Source organism: Elgaria multicarinata, chromosome 11 (genome assembly GCF_023053635.1).
Source record: "Elgaria multicarinata webbii isolate HBS135686 ecotype San Diego chromosome 11, rElgMul1.1.pri, whole genome shotgun sequence".
Taxonomy (NCBI): Eukaryota; Metazoa; Chordata; class Lepidosauria; order Squamata; family Anguidae; genus Elgaria; species Elgaria multicarinata.
In genome coordinates, this window is record NC_086181.1 from 9,863,021 (window position 1) to 9,877,731 (window position 14,711).

Here is a 14,711-nt window from a genome sequence, read left to right on the forward strand (position 1 = left end):
GCTTACACATACTCAGCTTTTCCTCCATAACCTTGAGGACTTGAAACTTATTGCTCTTTAAAATAATGGAAGCATAGGGTCAGGTTTCAGCTGCCTATCAGACTATGTTCCATGATTTGCGGCATGGGCGTAGCCATACAGATATCTAGACCATCTGATTATCACACGGGCCACAAGCAGAGGGCAGGCAGGCAGGCAAGACGGGACCTACGTGCAAAGGAGGGGAGGGTTGGAATTCGCCCCTCCTTGCACAAATGAAGCCAAGAAGGGGCTGATCATAATCAGAGCTGTCCGGATATGGCCGGCTTCCAGGTATAGCTATGCCACTCTGGAGAGCGGGGGCAGCTTTTGTTTGAGCCTCATTGTGTGGCTTCCCAGGGAAGGAAGTGATTCCTGAGTTGCTGGTCCAGCAGTGGCTGGAATTTCTGGGAGATGAGGAATTGCCCTTGCAGGTGCTGTTGTGGAGCAAGTGACCGCCCTGTGCTGCGAAAGGGGTGGGGAATGTCCTGATTCCAAACAACCACTCTTTCCCCCCCAGAGGCCACTTGCAAAGTTTGTCCCAAACATGCAAACTTTATGATTAAAGCAGATGTTGCCCTAATGTACCCAATAAGGCTCTGGAAACCAGCACAGCAAGTAGTTTGAGGGTAAACAGCAGGAGATGTGAGGTTAGAAAAACAGCCTCTGTGCTAGTTGAATGCAAAATTGTCTACTTTCGCTCCCAGAAACTCAAATTGAGACTCCGAGGTGCACAGTCCTCCTGCTGAATTAATATTGTTTAAGCCCCCAGGGTTTTTTGAGAGGGGGGAGTTATTTCATATAGTTTAATGCCAAATCTAGGATCTCTGTGGTATTATCTTGTTTGTCTAGCAAACGCCTGACTCCTCCAAATCTTAAAATAGTAATGGCTGGCTAATATCTGAACAAGATGACACCAAAAGCATTTCTATAAACAAAAGCAATGGTTGAAGCAGGGTGATCTAGGCAGTGCAAAAACAACAACAAGAAGAAGTAATATTAATATAGCACTCTTTTTGAGTGCTAAAACGTTCCAGACTGGAGACACTCTGGCAACAACAGCCCTGTGAGGTAGGCTAGTATTTTTATCTCCAAGCTGGGGGAGAGCTTTCATGGCTTTCCTAAAGCCACCTACTGAATCCAAGGCTGAGATAAGATTTGAACAGGGGACGTCCCAGAGTTCAATTCATTATTGTAAACTTATGTTGTCTCAATGACCAAAGCCCATCTTAGAATTAAATGGGTCTCTAACAACCTTGTAAATAAACCCAAAAACTTATTTTTTATTATTTTATTATTTTTTTATTGCATTTTTATACCGCCCAATAGCAAAAGCTCTCTGGGCGGTTCACAAAAATTAAAACCATAATAAAACAACCAACAGTCTAAAAACACAAATACAAAATACAGTATAAAAAGCACATCCAGGATAAAACCACGCAGCAGAAATTGAAATAAGATTAAAATACAGAATTAGAAGAATAAAATTTAAATTTAAGTTAAAATTAAGTGTTAAAATACTGAGAGAATAAAAAGGTCTTCAGCTGGCGACAAAAGGAGTACAGTGTAGGCACCAGGCGGACCTCTCTGGGGAGCTCATTCCACAGCCAGGGTGCCACAGCGGAGAAGGCCCTCCTCCTAGCCTGAAAATGTTTTTTTCTCACTTGTTGGGAAGGAAAGCTCCATACCTTCTCAGCAGTCTGGTTGGATTCCCGTATCTATAATTTGAATGCAAATCTGGCCTTGGCTAGGATGCACAATCCATTTTTTAAGAAAGAGGCCAATAGGGCACATAAAATTGTGTGTGGGAAAGAGAAGAGGCTTCTGTGGGGTAAAAGAAGGAAAGGGGCTCCAGGGAAGGTGTGAGGGAGAGAAAAGGCTTGCAAAAAACATGGGGGAAATGGCTTGCAGTAACTGAAAGTATGGGTTTCGAGGTGTCTTGAATGGGCATCAAACAGCCTCACCCTAGCTGCAGGGCTGTGTCACTATAAGCACAGGATTTTCTTGCAGGTGGGATAGCAGAGCAGTAAAGCAGCAGTTTCTGCAGCTGAAACTCTCCCCACGGCCTGAGTTCAATCCCAGCGGAAGCTGGTTTCAGGCAGCTGGCTCGGGTCAACTCAGCCTTCCATCCTCCCGAGGTCGGTAAAATGAGTACCCAGCTAGCTGGGGGAAGGTAATCACGGCCGGGGAAGGCAACGGCAAACCACCCCGCTACAAGGCCTGCCAAGAAAACGTCAGCGAAAGCTGGCGTCCCTCCAAGAGTCAGTAATGACTCAGTGCTTGCACGAGAGGTTCCTTTCCTTCCTTTCCGGGATAGAACTAGATGTTACACCTCCTAGTGCTACTATGGGAGTGGAGGCTGGAGGGGCATTTTTCAGGGGAAATTGGTAGGTGGGAATTTCCTTCCGCCCAATGATTCTCCCTCAGCCCCGTACTTCTCCTCTGTCCGTTCCCCCTGTTTCCCAATGACAATGGAAGTAAGCCTGACTTAGAGGGTGAGGGTGGGGAGACGGACCTCACCAAGGAGTTGTGGGGGAGAATTAGCAGGCACAGCAAGGGTTAAGCTTTCCTCCCATCAATTCCCCCCCCCCACAATACTATTAACCAGCGTACCTGTTTGGGAAGCACCTACTAGCCAGCACAAGGTTAAATTCAACATCTTACTTAGAGTAGACCCATTGAAAACAATGGGAGCTAAATTAATCATGCCTAGCTTAAGTCCCATTCATTTCAATGAAATAAGACTAAGTCTGGATTTAGCCCATTACACACAGTACTACCCTAAATGAGAATTCACATGCAGAGTCAAATTCATTTGGATAAGGAGACGTAAGGAGTGATCTGTTGTTCTCGCACATTTCCTGCTTTGTTTGTGAATCGTGACGCTCAAATAGGTCGCCCAGCAAGACCATAATTCAGCATTAATATCTATATCTATCTGTGATGTCCTAATGTATGAATTTGGCGTTTCAGTAATCACATAGTGTGAATTCCAGGTGGCTTAAAGAATGAAATGACAAATTACCAACACCCAACTGGGGAACAAGAGAGAAACTCACTACATTCAGGAGCTGCCTTTGCAAAAGTGAGGGACAGAGAGCAGTTCACAATGAGGGCTTTTGCTGGAGAGATTTGAGGTGCTTAAAAATGTTCAAGGTCCCATAAATCACAAGGTCCTTCATCAGGTAGAGATGTTTCTGTGCGTGGAGGTGGATTTCCACGCTCTGTAGCCCTGCCCCATTCCTCCTGTGCCTCATTCTAGCTCCCCCTCAGCCTACAGCTGTGACTTTCCCTAGCAATTCCATGCCTCCCTCAGTACTCTCCTTTCAAACAGTACAACTCCGTGGGTCATAAATCCGCCTGTCTTTCAGCCTCAGTCCCAGTGCTCTGCGCGGCGATGGCTATTTCCAGCATGTCCCAAGAATGCCAAGCGGGGATGCACACTATGTGCTGCTTGGGTGAAAACCAATCTGCGTTCAAATCCGCCCCCTCCTCGCCCACACACCTGCCTACACACTTTCCTGTCACACTACTGGGATCTGTGGAGCGGAGAGCAAAGGGCTCCATTACCAGGGGAAGACATAGGCGTAGTTTTGATCTGAGATGGGATTACGTACGTCTGGATGGTATCACTCCATCTAAAGGGTAGGGGCTCACATAACTGAAAGTTCCCCCATGCAAAAGAAATAATCCCTCTGCATTAAAAATGGGCATATCAGGCAGAAGGCCAAGCTAGAGAATTTTTTCCCTTGATATGCTAGCTTCCTGTGTACAGGGCCTTTTTTTTTTCTTGTATGGAGGCGTATTCAGCCATGTGAGCTCCCACCATGAGATCTGAAGTGGTACGGTCCCAACAAAAGTAAACCTTGGTGCAAGGATGGGGAATCGCTCTGAGGGCAAGCCCATTCCTGTGGTGGCCAGGGGTAAAAGTGGAAGGAGCAACAAATGTGAGCTCCAGGACATTCGTACGTCCGCAGGTGTGCTCTCTTTTTCACACACTCATATACACGTGTGCACACAAACAGCTTCTAGGGCTGCCTGCGCTTTGAGGTTGTCCCAAGGGCTTTCAGGAAGTGCAAGCAGCCTGTGGAGCACCTGAAACTGGTGTGATTAGAAAAGAAAAGAAAAGTTTAAAGTCCTTTTAACTTAAAAAAAAAGTCACTAGTCACTCTTTGTCAGATTCAACAGTGTTTTCTGGCTTCCACTAAGAACATAAGATAGCAGTTTAAAAATAATAATAATAATTAACGTAAAGTGCAATACTATGCAAGCTTAGACAGGAAAAAGGCCTACATCTCCCAGCATTCCCCAACCAGCACTGAGGCTAGGGAATGCTGGGAGTTGTAGGACTTTTTCTGTCTAAGCATGTGTGTGATTGCACCCTTAAACTATTTAAGAACATAAGAAGAACCACACTGGATCAGACCAAGGGACCATCTAGTCCAGCACTCTGCTCATACAGCTGTCAATGAGGAACCCACAAGCAGGACACAGGTGCAACAGCACCCTCCCGCCCATTTTCCCCAGCAACTGGTGTATATAGGTTTTATTTTAGTTATAAAACACTACTCAGACCTAGAGCCTCTGACTATAATCAGCCATCTTTTAATGTGGAATCACTGGCTTGTTACGGGGCATGTACAAGTCTTCATCATCCAATTGTTATCGTCCTATTTTTTTTATTTATTTATTTATTTATTACATTTCTATACTGCCCAATAGCCGGAGCTCTCTGGGCGGTTCACAAAAAATATTTTCCTGGAGCTTCTTCTGATTTTTTTCACTCAAAAATTATTTCCTCAAATAAGCAGTCATTCTGGCTGATTTGAGACAAATGGAACACTAGCGAAAACTCCACAAGTGTGTCTGGTTCTTAGTGCCAGTTCTTCGTGCCTTTCCAAGAGGCTTGGTTTCACAGTGGTTTCACATGTGCAGTATAATGCATCTTGTGTTCACGTAGGTAAATCCATCGTAGCTCAACACGCCTGTGCAGTGAGCACCATTTTATAACCCCATGGTTTTTAAAGAAAAGATTTAAAACTGACGAAAGCAATTCATAAATAAATAAATAAATAAATAAAATTAACGCTGCAATAGTTTTATAGCTAGAATGTTCTTAAATTAAAGTATTTACTAATATAAATGAAAGTGTTATTTTTTAAAAAAACATTGTCGTTCTAGTCATTATCACAGCCTTCCTCAACCTGGGGCGCTCCAGATGTGTTGGACTACAACTTCCTGGGGCATTCTGGGAGATGCAGTCCAACACATCTGGAGCGCCCCAGGTTGAGGAAGGCTGCATTATCAATTTAGCAATGTGGGTCGTCACCCCTCTCAATTAAATACTTCCAGTCTATACTTCCAATCGAAAAACATTAAACATTTTGTTTTTTTGACGTTTCATGGACTATAGAGGCAATTGAGCTTAAATGCGTAAGTGGCCGCTCACTCAAATTGGAACTTCCCCATCCACTGCTGTGGATAGAACATAGTGTGATATACAAACAAACAAACACATACAAATGTGAAAAGTCAGTTGCAATTTCACTTGTAGAAGGGCAATTATCATTAGTGCCAGGAGGCCCCTGTATGGAAACTGTTGAAGTCAGGAGATCCCTGGGATCCTGATGCAAACCTGTGCCGCCTCCTAGTAACCTCACTCTCTCTACTTCGCAGTTCTCTTAACACCAATTATTTATGAACTGTGGTCCACAAACCAAAGACAGTCCACACAGCAATGCATTCAGTGACTCTGCAAGGCTAGGACGGAAATAGTAGACGGAAATAGTGACGATCTTTTCTAGAGCAAATGCTGCATTCCATTCCTTTTGTCCTCTGATGCAACTATACTGAACTGGTGGATGGGTCAGTCTCTAATAAATGAGCACAAATCTGGCACCTGAGTGGCCAATATTCAGAAACTGAAACCAATGTTTTAGTTACTGGCCGTAAAGTGGCGATTCTTTAACAAAGGGAGAATCAAGTGCAAAAATGCTGAATTAACACTAATCAAGAAGTTAAAGGCCGTAGCTAGACCTAAGGTTTATCCCAGGATCATCCCGGGTTCGTCCCTGCCTGAGCGCTGGATGCCCTGTGTGGCACTTAGATGAACAGGTTTGACCCCAGGACGATCCTGGGATAAACCTTAGGTCTAGCTATGGCCAAAGTCTATCATTTGTGGTTTGAATCCAGACTATGGGTTTTTATCACACTACATGTGTTAGTTAATGTATCAATATCATGATGTTTATTAACACTACTTAGCGAGACATTGCAACTATTTAACGTACATCTGAGCTTTATCACGGCTTATATTTGTTGCTTTTTTTTCCTCCTCTGACCTCACTGTGAAAAAAGTGTCTCATGCAGGGTGTATGTGTGTGAGTGTGTGTGTATGTACGCGCACACACACACACACACACACACACACACACATATTGACCAACTTGGGGCAACATTCAATACTTCTGAAGTGAGCTCTGGTCTACAAAAGTTTATGCTGTAATAAATGTATTAGTTTTTTGTGGCATGTTAAAAACACCTTTGCTTTTGGGGAATAGTGAAGATAAAACAAGAAGCATTGCCATGTGGCAGGTGATGGTAGATTTGGACATGCTCCACATCACTAAGAAATCTATTCCGCTTCTGAAATCCGCTTCTGAAATCTCTTCACTTCAGAATCCAATATAAACTTCTCCTGTTAACCTTCAAAGCTTTTCACGGTCTAGCTCCTTCCTATCTCTCCTCTCTCATCTCACACTATTGCCCCGCTCGTGCTCTTCGCTCCTCTGATGCCATGTTTCTCGCCTGCCCAAGGGCCTCTACTTCCCTTGCTCGGCTTCGTCCATTCTCTTCTGCTGCCCCTTACGCCTGGAACGCTCTTCCAGAACATTTGAGAACTACAGGTTCAACCGCAGCTTTTAAAGCTCAACTAAAAACTTTTCTTTTTCCTAAAGCTTTTAAAACTTGATGTTGTGCAGACTTCTACTGTTACTTTCTACTGTTAGTTTTACCCTACCCTGTGCCTGCTTACCCTACCCTGTACCTGTTTGCATTCTCTTCCCCTCCTTATTGTTTTACTATGATTTTATTAGATTGTAAGCCTATGCGGCAGGGTCTTGCTATTTACTGTTTTACTCTGTACAGCACCATGTACACTGATGGTGCTATATAAATAAATAAATAAATAAATAAATAAATAATAATAATAATAATAATAATAATAATAATAATAATAATAATCAGGTCAAGATGCTACAATTCAGAGCCTGTTGAACAAGTTTCTTTTTTGCTTTGCTTTGGGCGGCAGCCCTATCAAGTCAGATGCAGCAGGGGGCGCCCTTCGACCTCTTTCTGCATGCCTGTGCAACAAGTGTGTTTTAGATCCCCTGCATCATACTTCGCAGAGTGAGTTTTTCCCAGCACCAATAGTAACAGGAAGGATTGGGGGTGGGGGGGAGAGTCTTGCCGGGCGGAAATAGTTTAGCTTCTCTTAGCCATTTTAAAAAGTTAATTATAGTTATTTAAACCATCTTTACTCCATCTGCAGTTTACAATCCAATTATACAAGATGAGGTCTGCCCAACGTGACCTACCAAAGCTAATGCGTACAGCATACCAGCTGGGAATTGCAGCCTGACTAGGGACTTACGAAAGCATCTGCTTGTGTTATAGGCCTGGGACAGCAAAAAGCAAGCAAACTAGGATGGGCGTGTCCTTGGCAGGCCACCATATAATATGGCTTGGTGGGGCGTATGGTGTGAGGTCTCTTCTCCAAGTAATATAAATTGGGAGTGGGGGGGTGGGCAGAGAGGAAGAAAGCTAAAAAAAACCAACCCAATGTTCACAAAATGGCGACATCATGAGAGGGGTTGGGGTGTGTCATAGGGTGACCATATGAAAAGGAGGACAGGGCTCCTGTATCTTTAACAGTTGTATTGGAAAGGGAATTTCAGCAGGTGTCATTTGGGGAATCTGGGGGAAATTCCCTCTTCATCACAACAGTTGAAGCTGCAGGAGCTATACTAGAGTGACCAGATTTAAAAGAGGGCAGGGCACCTGCAGCTTTAACTGTTGTGATGAAGAGGGAATTTCCCCAGATTCCCCATATATACAAATGACACCTGCTGAAATTTCCTTTTCAATACAACTGTTAAAGATAGGGGAGCCCTGTCCTCTTTTTCATATGGTCACCCTAGTGTGTCAGTTCCCCCCAAATAGCACTACAAACAGTATGCAGGAAATGCCTGCAATACTTGGGTGCAACCGCTTTCTGCACAGCACTTCGCAGTGACTATATCTATGGGAGGGGATAATCATCTGGAAAGTATGAATTACAGTTTTGAAATTGACATGCTTGCCTAATACTGCATTTGCAATTGGCATCCATTTCATTGTTACTAATGAAATTATGAAATGGAAAAATTCCTGCGGAAAAATATACCACTGGAACGTTTTCCCGGCCTACATCACTGGGGGCTGTGGGTAGTGCCTAACAGAGTGGTCTGTACGAAGGGGAGTCTTCAGTCTAGGAAAGGAGATGTCCCTCCCCTCTTTCCCACCCAGCTTAATGATTTGATTCCTAAATTGCAGAAGGGGTGTGTGTGTGGGGGGGGGGGGAATTCTGAGACACTTCCTCCATGCAGATACCAGAAGTCACACAAAACTTCATTGCTCTTAAAGGGGTAGTCTTGAAAGCTAAGTATTCAGGCATCTAAGTATTCAGGCATCTTGGAACACTTAATTTTAACTTAAATTTAAATTTTACTGTTTTAACTCTGTATTTTAATCCTATATCAACTTTGCTGTGTGGTTTTATCCTGGTTGCGCTTTTTATACTGTATTTCGTAATTGTGTTTTAACCTGTTGGGTGTTTTACTGTGGTTTTAATTTTTGTGAATCGCCCAGAGAGCTTCGGCTATTGGGCGGTATAAAAATGTAATAAATAAATAAATAAATAAATAAATAAATAAATAAAATCTTTGTAGTCACACAAGCAAACTATTTTCTTAGTAATTAGCTTTTTCATGCAAATCACAGCCAAATCAACAAGTCATCAGGTTACAGACCTAATCAGCATCCAGCAACATAGAGCTGAGTTCTCTAGTTAGCTTTGCACAATACTAATTAGACTACAAGATTTTTTTTCTTTGTTGAATGCACTGTGCTAGGACATTGTGACGAAACCGGTGCCTGTCAGCAGTAGCAAACTTGAGGGCTGATCCAGACCCACGCTCAGGGAGGTTCTTCTCCTAGGGACTTCTTTTGAGTGGTCAACTTTCCCAAAGTTGCTCCTCCCTCCTCTTTGGGTCTGTCACTCCCAACTCCTCCCCCACCGTAAGATCCAGCATTCCTGTGGTGGATGGAGAGGTCTCTGCCTGACTTTGATCCAAATGATTAGCTGGCCTTGGGAAAGGCTCCTCTCTGCCACTGTCTTTCTGCTCTATCTCCTGCGGCCTTCGTAGCTCCCTCACCCCTTTGTCCTCTTCCTCATCTGACTCTGAATCTGCTCCCATGCCTTCTCCAGGTGCTTCTACAGAGATGTGGGGCCCAATCCTTACAGGTAGCTCTGCCAAGGTGTCTGCCCTGCAAACCATGGAAGAGGCCACTGCAACACCGGCTGGGCCTTCGTAGCTGGAATGGTGCATTCTGCCTTAGGAATCTCACACTTTCCTTCTTGTCTCTTGCAGGATGAAGTGAAGCTGCCAACCAAGCTGAGCATTAGTAAGTCTGTGAAAGAGATGGAGAAAGAAGGGGAAGAGGTTCCAGCAGACGAGGAGCACCCTGATGAGGAACATATTGAGCTTTCCTCAGATGAAGAGGTGGAGGTAGAGGAGATTATTGAGGAGTCACGGGCGGAACGCATCAAGAGAAGTGGCATGCGAAAGGTGGATGACTTCAAGAAGGCCTTCTCCAAAGAGAAGATGGAGAAGACGAAGCTGAGGACAAGGGAGAACTTGGAGAAGACCAAAGTGAAGACCAAAGAGAACCTGGAGAAGACCAAGCAGAATCTGGAGAAGACCCGGCACAACCTGGAGAAGAGGATGAACAAGTTGGGCACCAAAATTGTCACCACTGAACGCAGGGAGAAGATGAAAACCTCCCGGGATAAACTGAAGAAGTCCTTCACCCCTGACCACGTGGTCTATGCACGCTCCAAGACGGCTGTCTACAAAGTGCCCCCTTTCACCTTCCACGTCAAGAAGATCCGGGAGGGTGAGGTGGAAGTGAAGGCCACTGAAATGGTGGAGGTTGGTGGGGATGAGACAGAGAATGCAGATCTGCTGAGGGGTGAGAGCCCTGAGATGAGCACGCTGCTGCAGATCACAGAAGAGTCGGACACGGTCCTGGCGGACAAGAGCGACAGTGAGTGAGGCAGGCGGCAGCAGAAGAGCGCCGAGAGCCGAACTTGGGACTTTTCACGTTTCCTCTTTTTGGCCTCACGTGGGCACGCCCGCGCGCACACACATACGCACGATATATAGCCCCTTTCCCAAAAATGTAATGCCAAGGTACATTTTTGTATATTTCTGTTTCAGCCTATAGAACACAGGACTTCATAGCAATCCATCCAACACCATTCCTGCTACCGAAAGCTAGCTTGCTTTGCCAGCCTGCTGTGGCCATGCCTTACCCCTACCCAAAGGTGCTATCGACAAAGTCATCCATTTGTACGCCCAAGAAACATACTGCCTCTTAGAGGTTCTCCTTGGTGTCAGGAAGGCTTCCTGGGGACCAGAAAGCAGATTGGACAGACAGAAGGAAGGAAGAACAAAGGCACAGAACCAAAGAAGGAAGGGTTTGGCTCAGCAGATTACTGAACTTGCTGGGGGTGGGTGGGTGGAGAAGAGTTGGAACTGGCTGGGGAGGAACTGGGGAAGGATGGGGTGAGAAGAGGAAGTGCTGTCATGTGATGGTGGAAGTGTGTGGGGTCTGTGAGCCCCCAAACAATTTTCCAAGTGTTTATTTAGACGCAGTCACACTCGATGGGCCTTATATTTGTACACCTGAAAGACCAGTGGTAGCCACCGGGGGAGACTTCCAGGCGGGGGGCCTCGCAGCCACTTCTGCTCTTAGCTTTGCCTGTCTGTGAGCCGCCTTGCCACCCAGTGAGCTCTCGTGGCTCCAGTGGGCAGCACTAACGCCTTAGCTGGGGTGAGTGGTGGGCAAGCGTGCTAAGCTGAGAAAGAGGGAGAGACGGGGCAGGGAGCACGGTTTGGAGGGGCAGCCGTTGGCTACAAGCAGCAAAGCTGTGTCGAGAAGAACAGAGGAGGAAACACTTGTCCAATCCGTGAGCAGTCTTGACACCCGTCCCTGGGCCGGATCCTGAGCACTGCAGCTTGGGGTCGACCTCTGTGTTCCTGCCTTCTGGCTGAGTTGGCTTACAACAGCCCGATTCCAGCTGGGATGCCAAGGTTTGGGTGGTCCCCAGTTGGGTAACACTTGGGTTCCTGTAGCTAGGTTGGCTGAAGTGGCTACTTGGGGAGAGAATGGAGCTGTGAGGAGGGAGTTCACTGACACAAGACAGCTTTGTTGTGGGAAAGGGGTTTCTCAGCAAACCACCCACCCAACACCACATAGTATACACCCATGCTTCCCTACAGCTACCTCTGAGCCCCATCACATCTAGGTCAAACACGCAGCTCCCGTCGCTTCTCTGTCCTCACTCCGATGTCGCTTCCTGAAAACAGGAAGTAATTAGGCCCATTTAGTCCGGTAGGAGAGAGCAGCAACCGGACTTTCTCTGGGAGTTTTTGCGGCACAACAAAGGCCAGAAGGGGCGGAAGACGCGTCACGTGAGAGGCAGACCACGTCCTGTGAGCAATCCGTGAGAGCCCAGTAACGAGCGTGCAGTGAAACGCTCGTCGGATGGAGCTTTCTGCCTTTTTCTTTTTGCAGTTTGTGGGTGAACCTGAAGCCTGGCCTCAGGTCTCCTTCCCATGTATTTAATGTATGCAGCTGTCCTCCCCTGCACAGTGGAGTGTACCTCCCACCGGGATCCCCCCAGGCTCCTCTGGTATCAAGGAAAGCAGGTCCACACGAGGCTCAGGCTCCACAGTGAATTCTGCCATATTCTCTTGGCCATTCCATGCCCACAACTTGTAGCAAAGCTGCCTGCCTGAGCAACCCAGCCAATGGCATGGTCGAACTGCCCCCCCACCCACCCCCAGCAGGGAGATGGGAGGCGGTGTATGTGTAGGCATGCTCTTACTTGACCAAGGAGGGTGCAAGTAAGGGGGGGCTGTCCCCACCACACTACCCTTTCCTCTGTGCCTTTCTGTTCTTAGTTATTATGGATCTTGTGTCTAGGAGGAGAGGAGAGAGCTTAGGGTTCCAGATACGCTAGGTGTTTTGGGCCATCACACATGGGGCAGAAACTGCCCACTCTGGGGACAACAAGTGTTAGGGGTGGGGAAGGATGTGCCCAGCAGTTGCATTGTTCCTTTTCTAAGACTGCATCCTGGTGAGCAGCATGACTAATAAACTTTCTTTTCTAAAAGAGCAGGGGTGAAGTGTTTTGGAGAGCAGCACTACACAGGCCGCTTTGCCAAATGTTCCTCACTGACACACCACTACACCTTACCGGGCGGGGAAGCAGCTGAGCAGCACCTGTCGCTGGTGGTGAGGAGGGGGGCAATCAAACAGCTTTGCTTCCCTTCTTCTGCCCTGCAGCAGAGGCTGGAAAGGAGTTGGGCCTGGGGGAACGTGTGGCTCTCAAGGAGTCAGGCAGGCCAGGAAACACGGCTAGGAAGAATTCGCACCCAAATCGCCCCTTCACCGAGATCTACAGGTGTGGCTCTCATTTTCCCCTCCAGGTCGCAGTAGCTCCCTTTCTTCAGCAATGAGCATTACCTACAGCTCCCAGCGCTACCAATCAAAAGGCATTGGGCAGCTCCTCCACCTCTTCCTTTGTGCTTTTTTGTTTTTGTGGTAAAGAAAAAAGAAGTGGTGGGAAAACAGTGCAGCCAGGCGATTGCACAATAAAAGCCTCATCTTGAAGCTGCGAGACGAGCACAGTTTTTATTGGATCATTGATACAGTTCACCCTGGCTATTTCCTTGGGATTCTTTCAGATAGGACTTTTATCCTGCCATGGATATCTGGCAATGGATCCTGCCTCAAACATGGAATTTCAAAGGGATGTTGACTTTCATCCCATGTTTTCCTACTGCTTCTCCTGCCTCTTTTCTTGACACAAAGATCTTTACTACACAAGGCTGTTAATCGGCTGTATCTACTTTCCGTTTCAGCGCAGAATTAGATCTGAGCACTGCACAAGGAGCGTTTCCTTTCCTGCTTCTTTGCTACATAACTTCCAGCTGGCATTGCGTTATAGCAGAACAGCGCAAATATGCAAGAGAAAACTGCTTTCTTTGGGACGGTGTAAAAGCCGGAACGGAACGGAACAGGCCGGAACAGCCCCATTATATTAAAAAACCATACCAAAAACAGTGGCATGTGTTAGCAACACTTGAGAACAATATTTTAGGACTAAAACCATACCAATATTATATCACTATTAACCCCAAAACTCCCAAAACGACGTCCAGAACAGAATGGGATGGCCGGAACGGCCACTAGGGAACGAGCGATACCAACCAAACTCACCAGTCATGCATAACTAAATGGCAGGGATGCAATAAGCCACAAAAGTTGCCCCGAAACCACGTTCAGATACCCGTTCCGGGCAAAAACACGTATTGCACAAAAACGGCCGTAACGGCAGCTTCCCAATGAGATAAGTGAACCAAACTCACCAGATGCACATGACAAGGTGGGACAAATATAGAAAGCTCCAAAAGTTGCCCCAAAACCACGTTCAGATACCCGTTCCGGGCAAAAACGCATATTGCGCAAAAACGGCCGTAACGGCAGCTTCCCAATGAGATAAGTGAACCAAACTCACCAGATGCACATGACAAGGTGGGACAAATATAGAAAGCTCCAAAAGTTGCCCCGAAACCACGTTCAGATACCCGTTCTGGGCAAAAACACGTATTGCACAAAACCGGCCGTAATGGCAGCTTCCCAATGAGGTAAGTGAACCAAACTCACCAGAGGCACATGACAAGGTGGGACAAATATAGAATGCTCCAGAAGTTGCCTCAAAACCACGTTCAGATACCCGTTCCGGGCAAAAAAGTGTATTGCGCAAAAAGGGCCGTAACGGCAGCTTCCCAATGAGGTAAGTGAACCAAACTCACCAGAGGCACATGACAAGGTGGGACAAATATAGAAAGCTCCAAAAGTTGCCCCGAAACCACGTTCAGATACCCGTTCCGGGCAAAAACGCGTATTGCGCAAAATGGGCCTTAACGGCAGCTTCCCAATTATATAAGTGAGCCAAACTCACCAGATGCACATAACTAGGTGGGGCAAATATAGAAAGCTCCAAAAGTTGCCCCCAAACCACGTTCAGATACCCGTTCCGGGCAAAAACACGTATTGCGCAAAACGGGCCGTAACGGCAGCTTCCCAATGAGGTAAGTGAACCAAACTCACCAGATGCACTTGACAAGGTGGGGCAAATATAGAAAGCTCCAAAAGTTGCCCCAAAACCACGTTCAGATACCCGTTCCAGGCAAAAACGTGTATTGCGCAAAACGGGCCGTAACGGCAGCTTCCCAATGAGATAAGTGAACCAAACTCACCAGATGCACATAACTAGGTGGGGAAAATATGGAAAGCTCCAA

The 14,711-nt window shown here is 46.4% G+C and overlaps 2 protein-coding genes across 2 annotated transcripts in view; both read left to right on the plus strand.

The window, feature by feature from the left end:
• Window positions 1-12,517, plus strand: part of CAVIN1 (caveolae associated protein 1) — a 33,109-nt gene extending 20,592 nt beyond the window's left edge. The window contains exon 2 of the mRNA XM_063138764.1: window positions 9,708-12,517. Within this exon, the coding sequence (XP_062994834.1) occupies window positions 9,708-10,391 (684 nt within the window). The 3' untranslated portion in view covers window positions 10,392-12,517. The remainder of the gene's footprint in view (window positions 1-9,707) is intronic.
• STAT3 (signal transducer and activator of transcription 3) overlaps window positions 1-14,711 on the plus strand; it is a 284,749-nt gene that overhangs the window by 182,036 nt on the left and 88,002 nt on the right. The gene's annotated exons all lie outside the window — the stretch shown is intronic.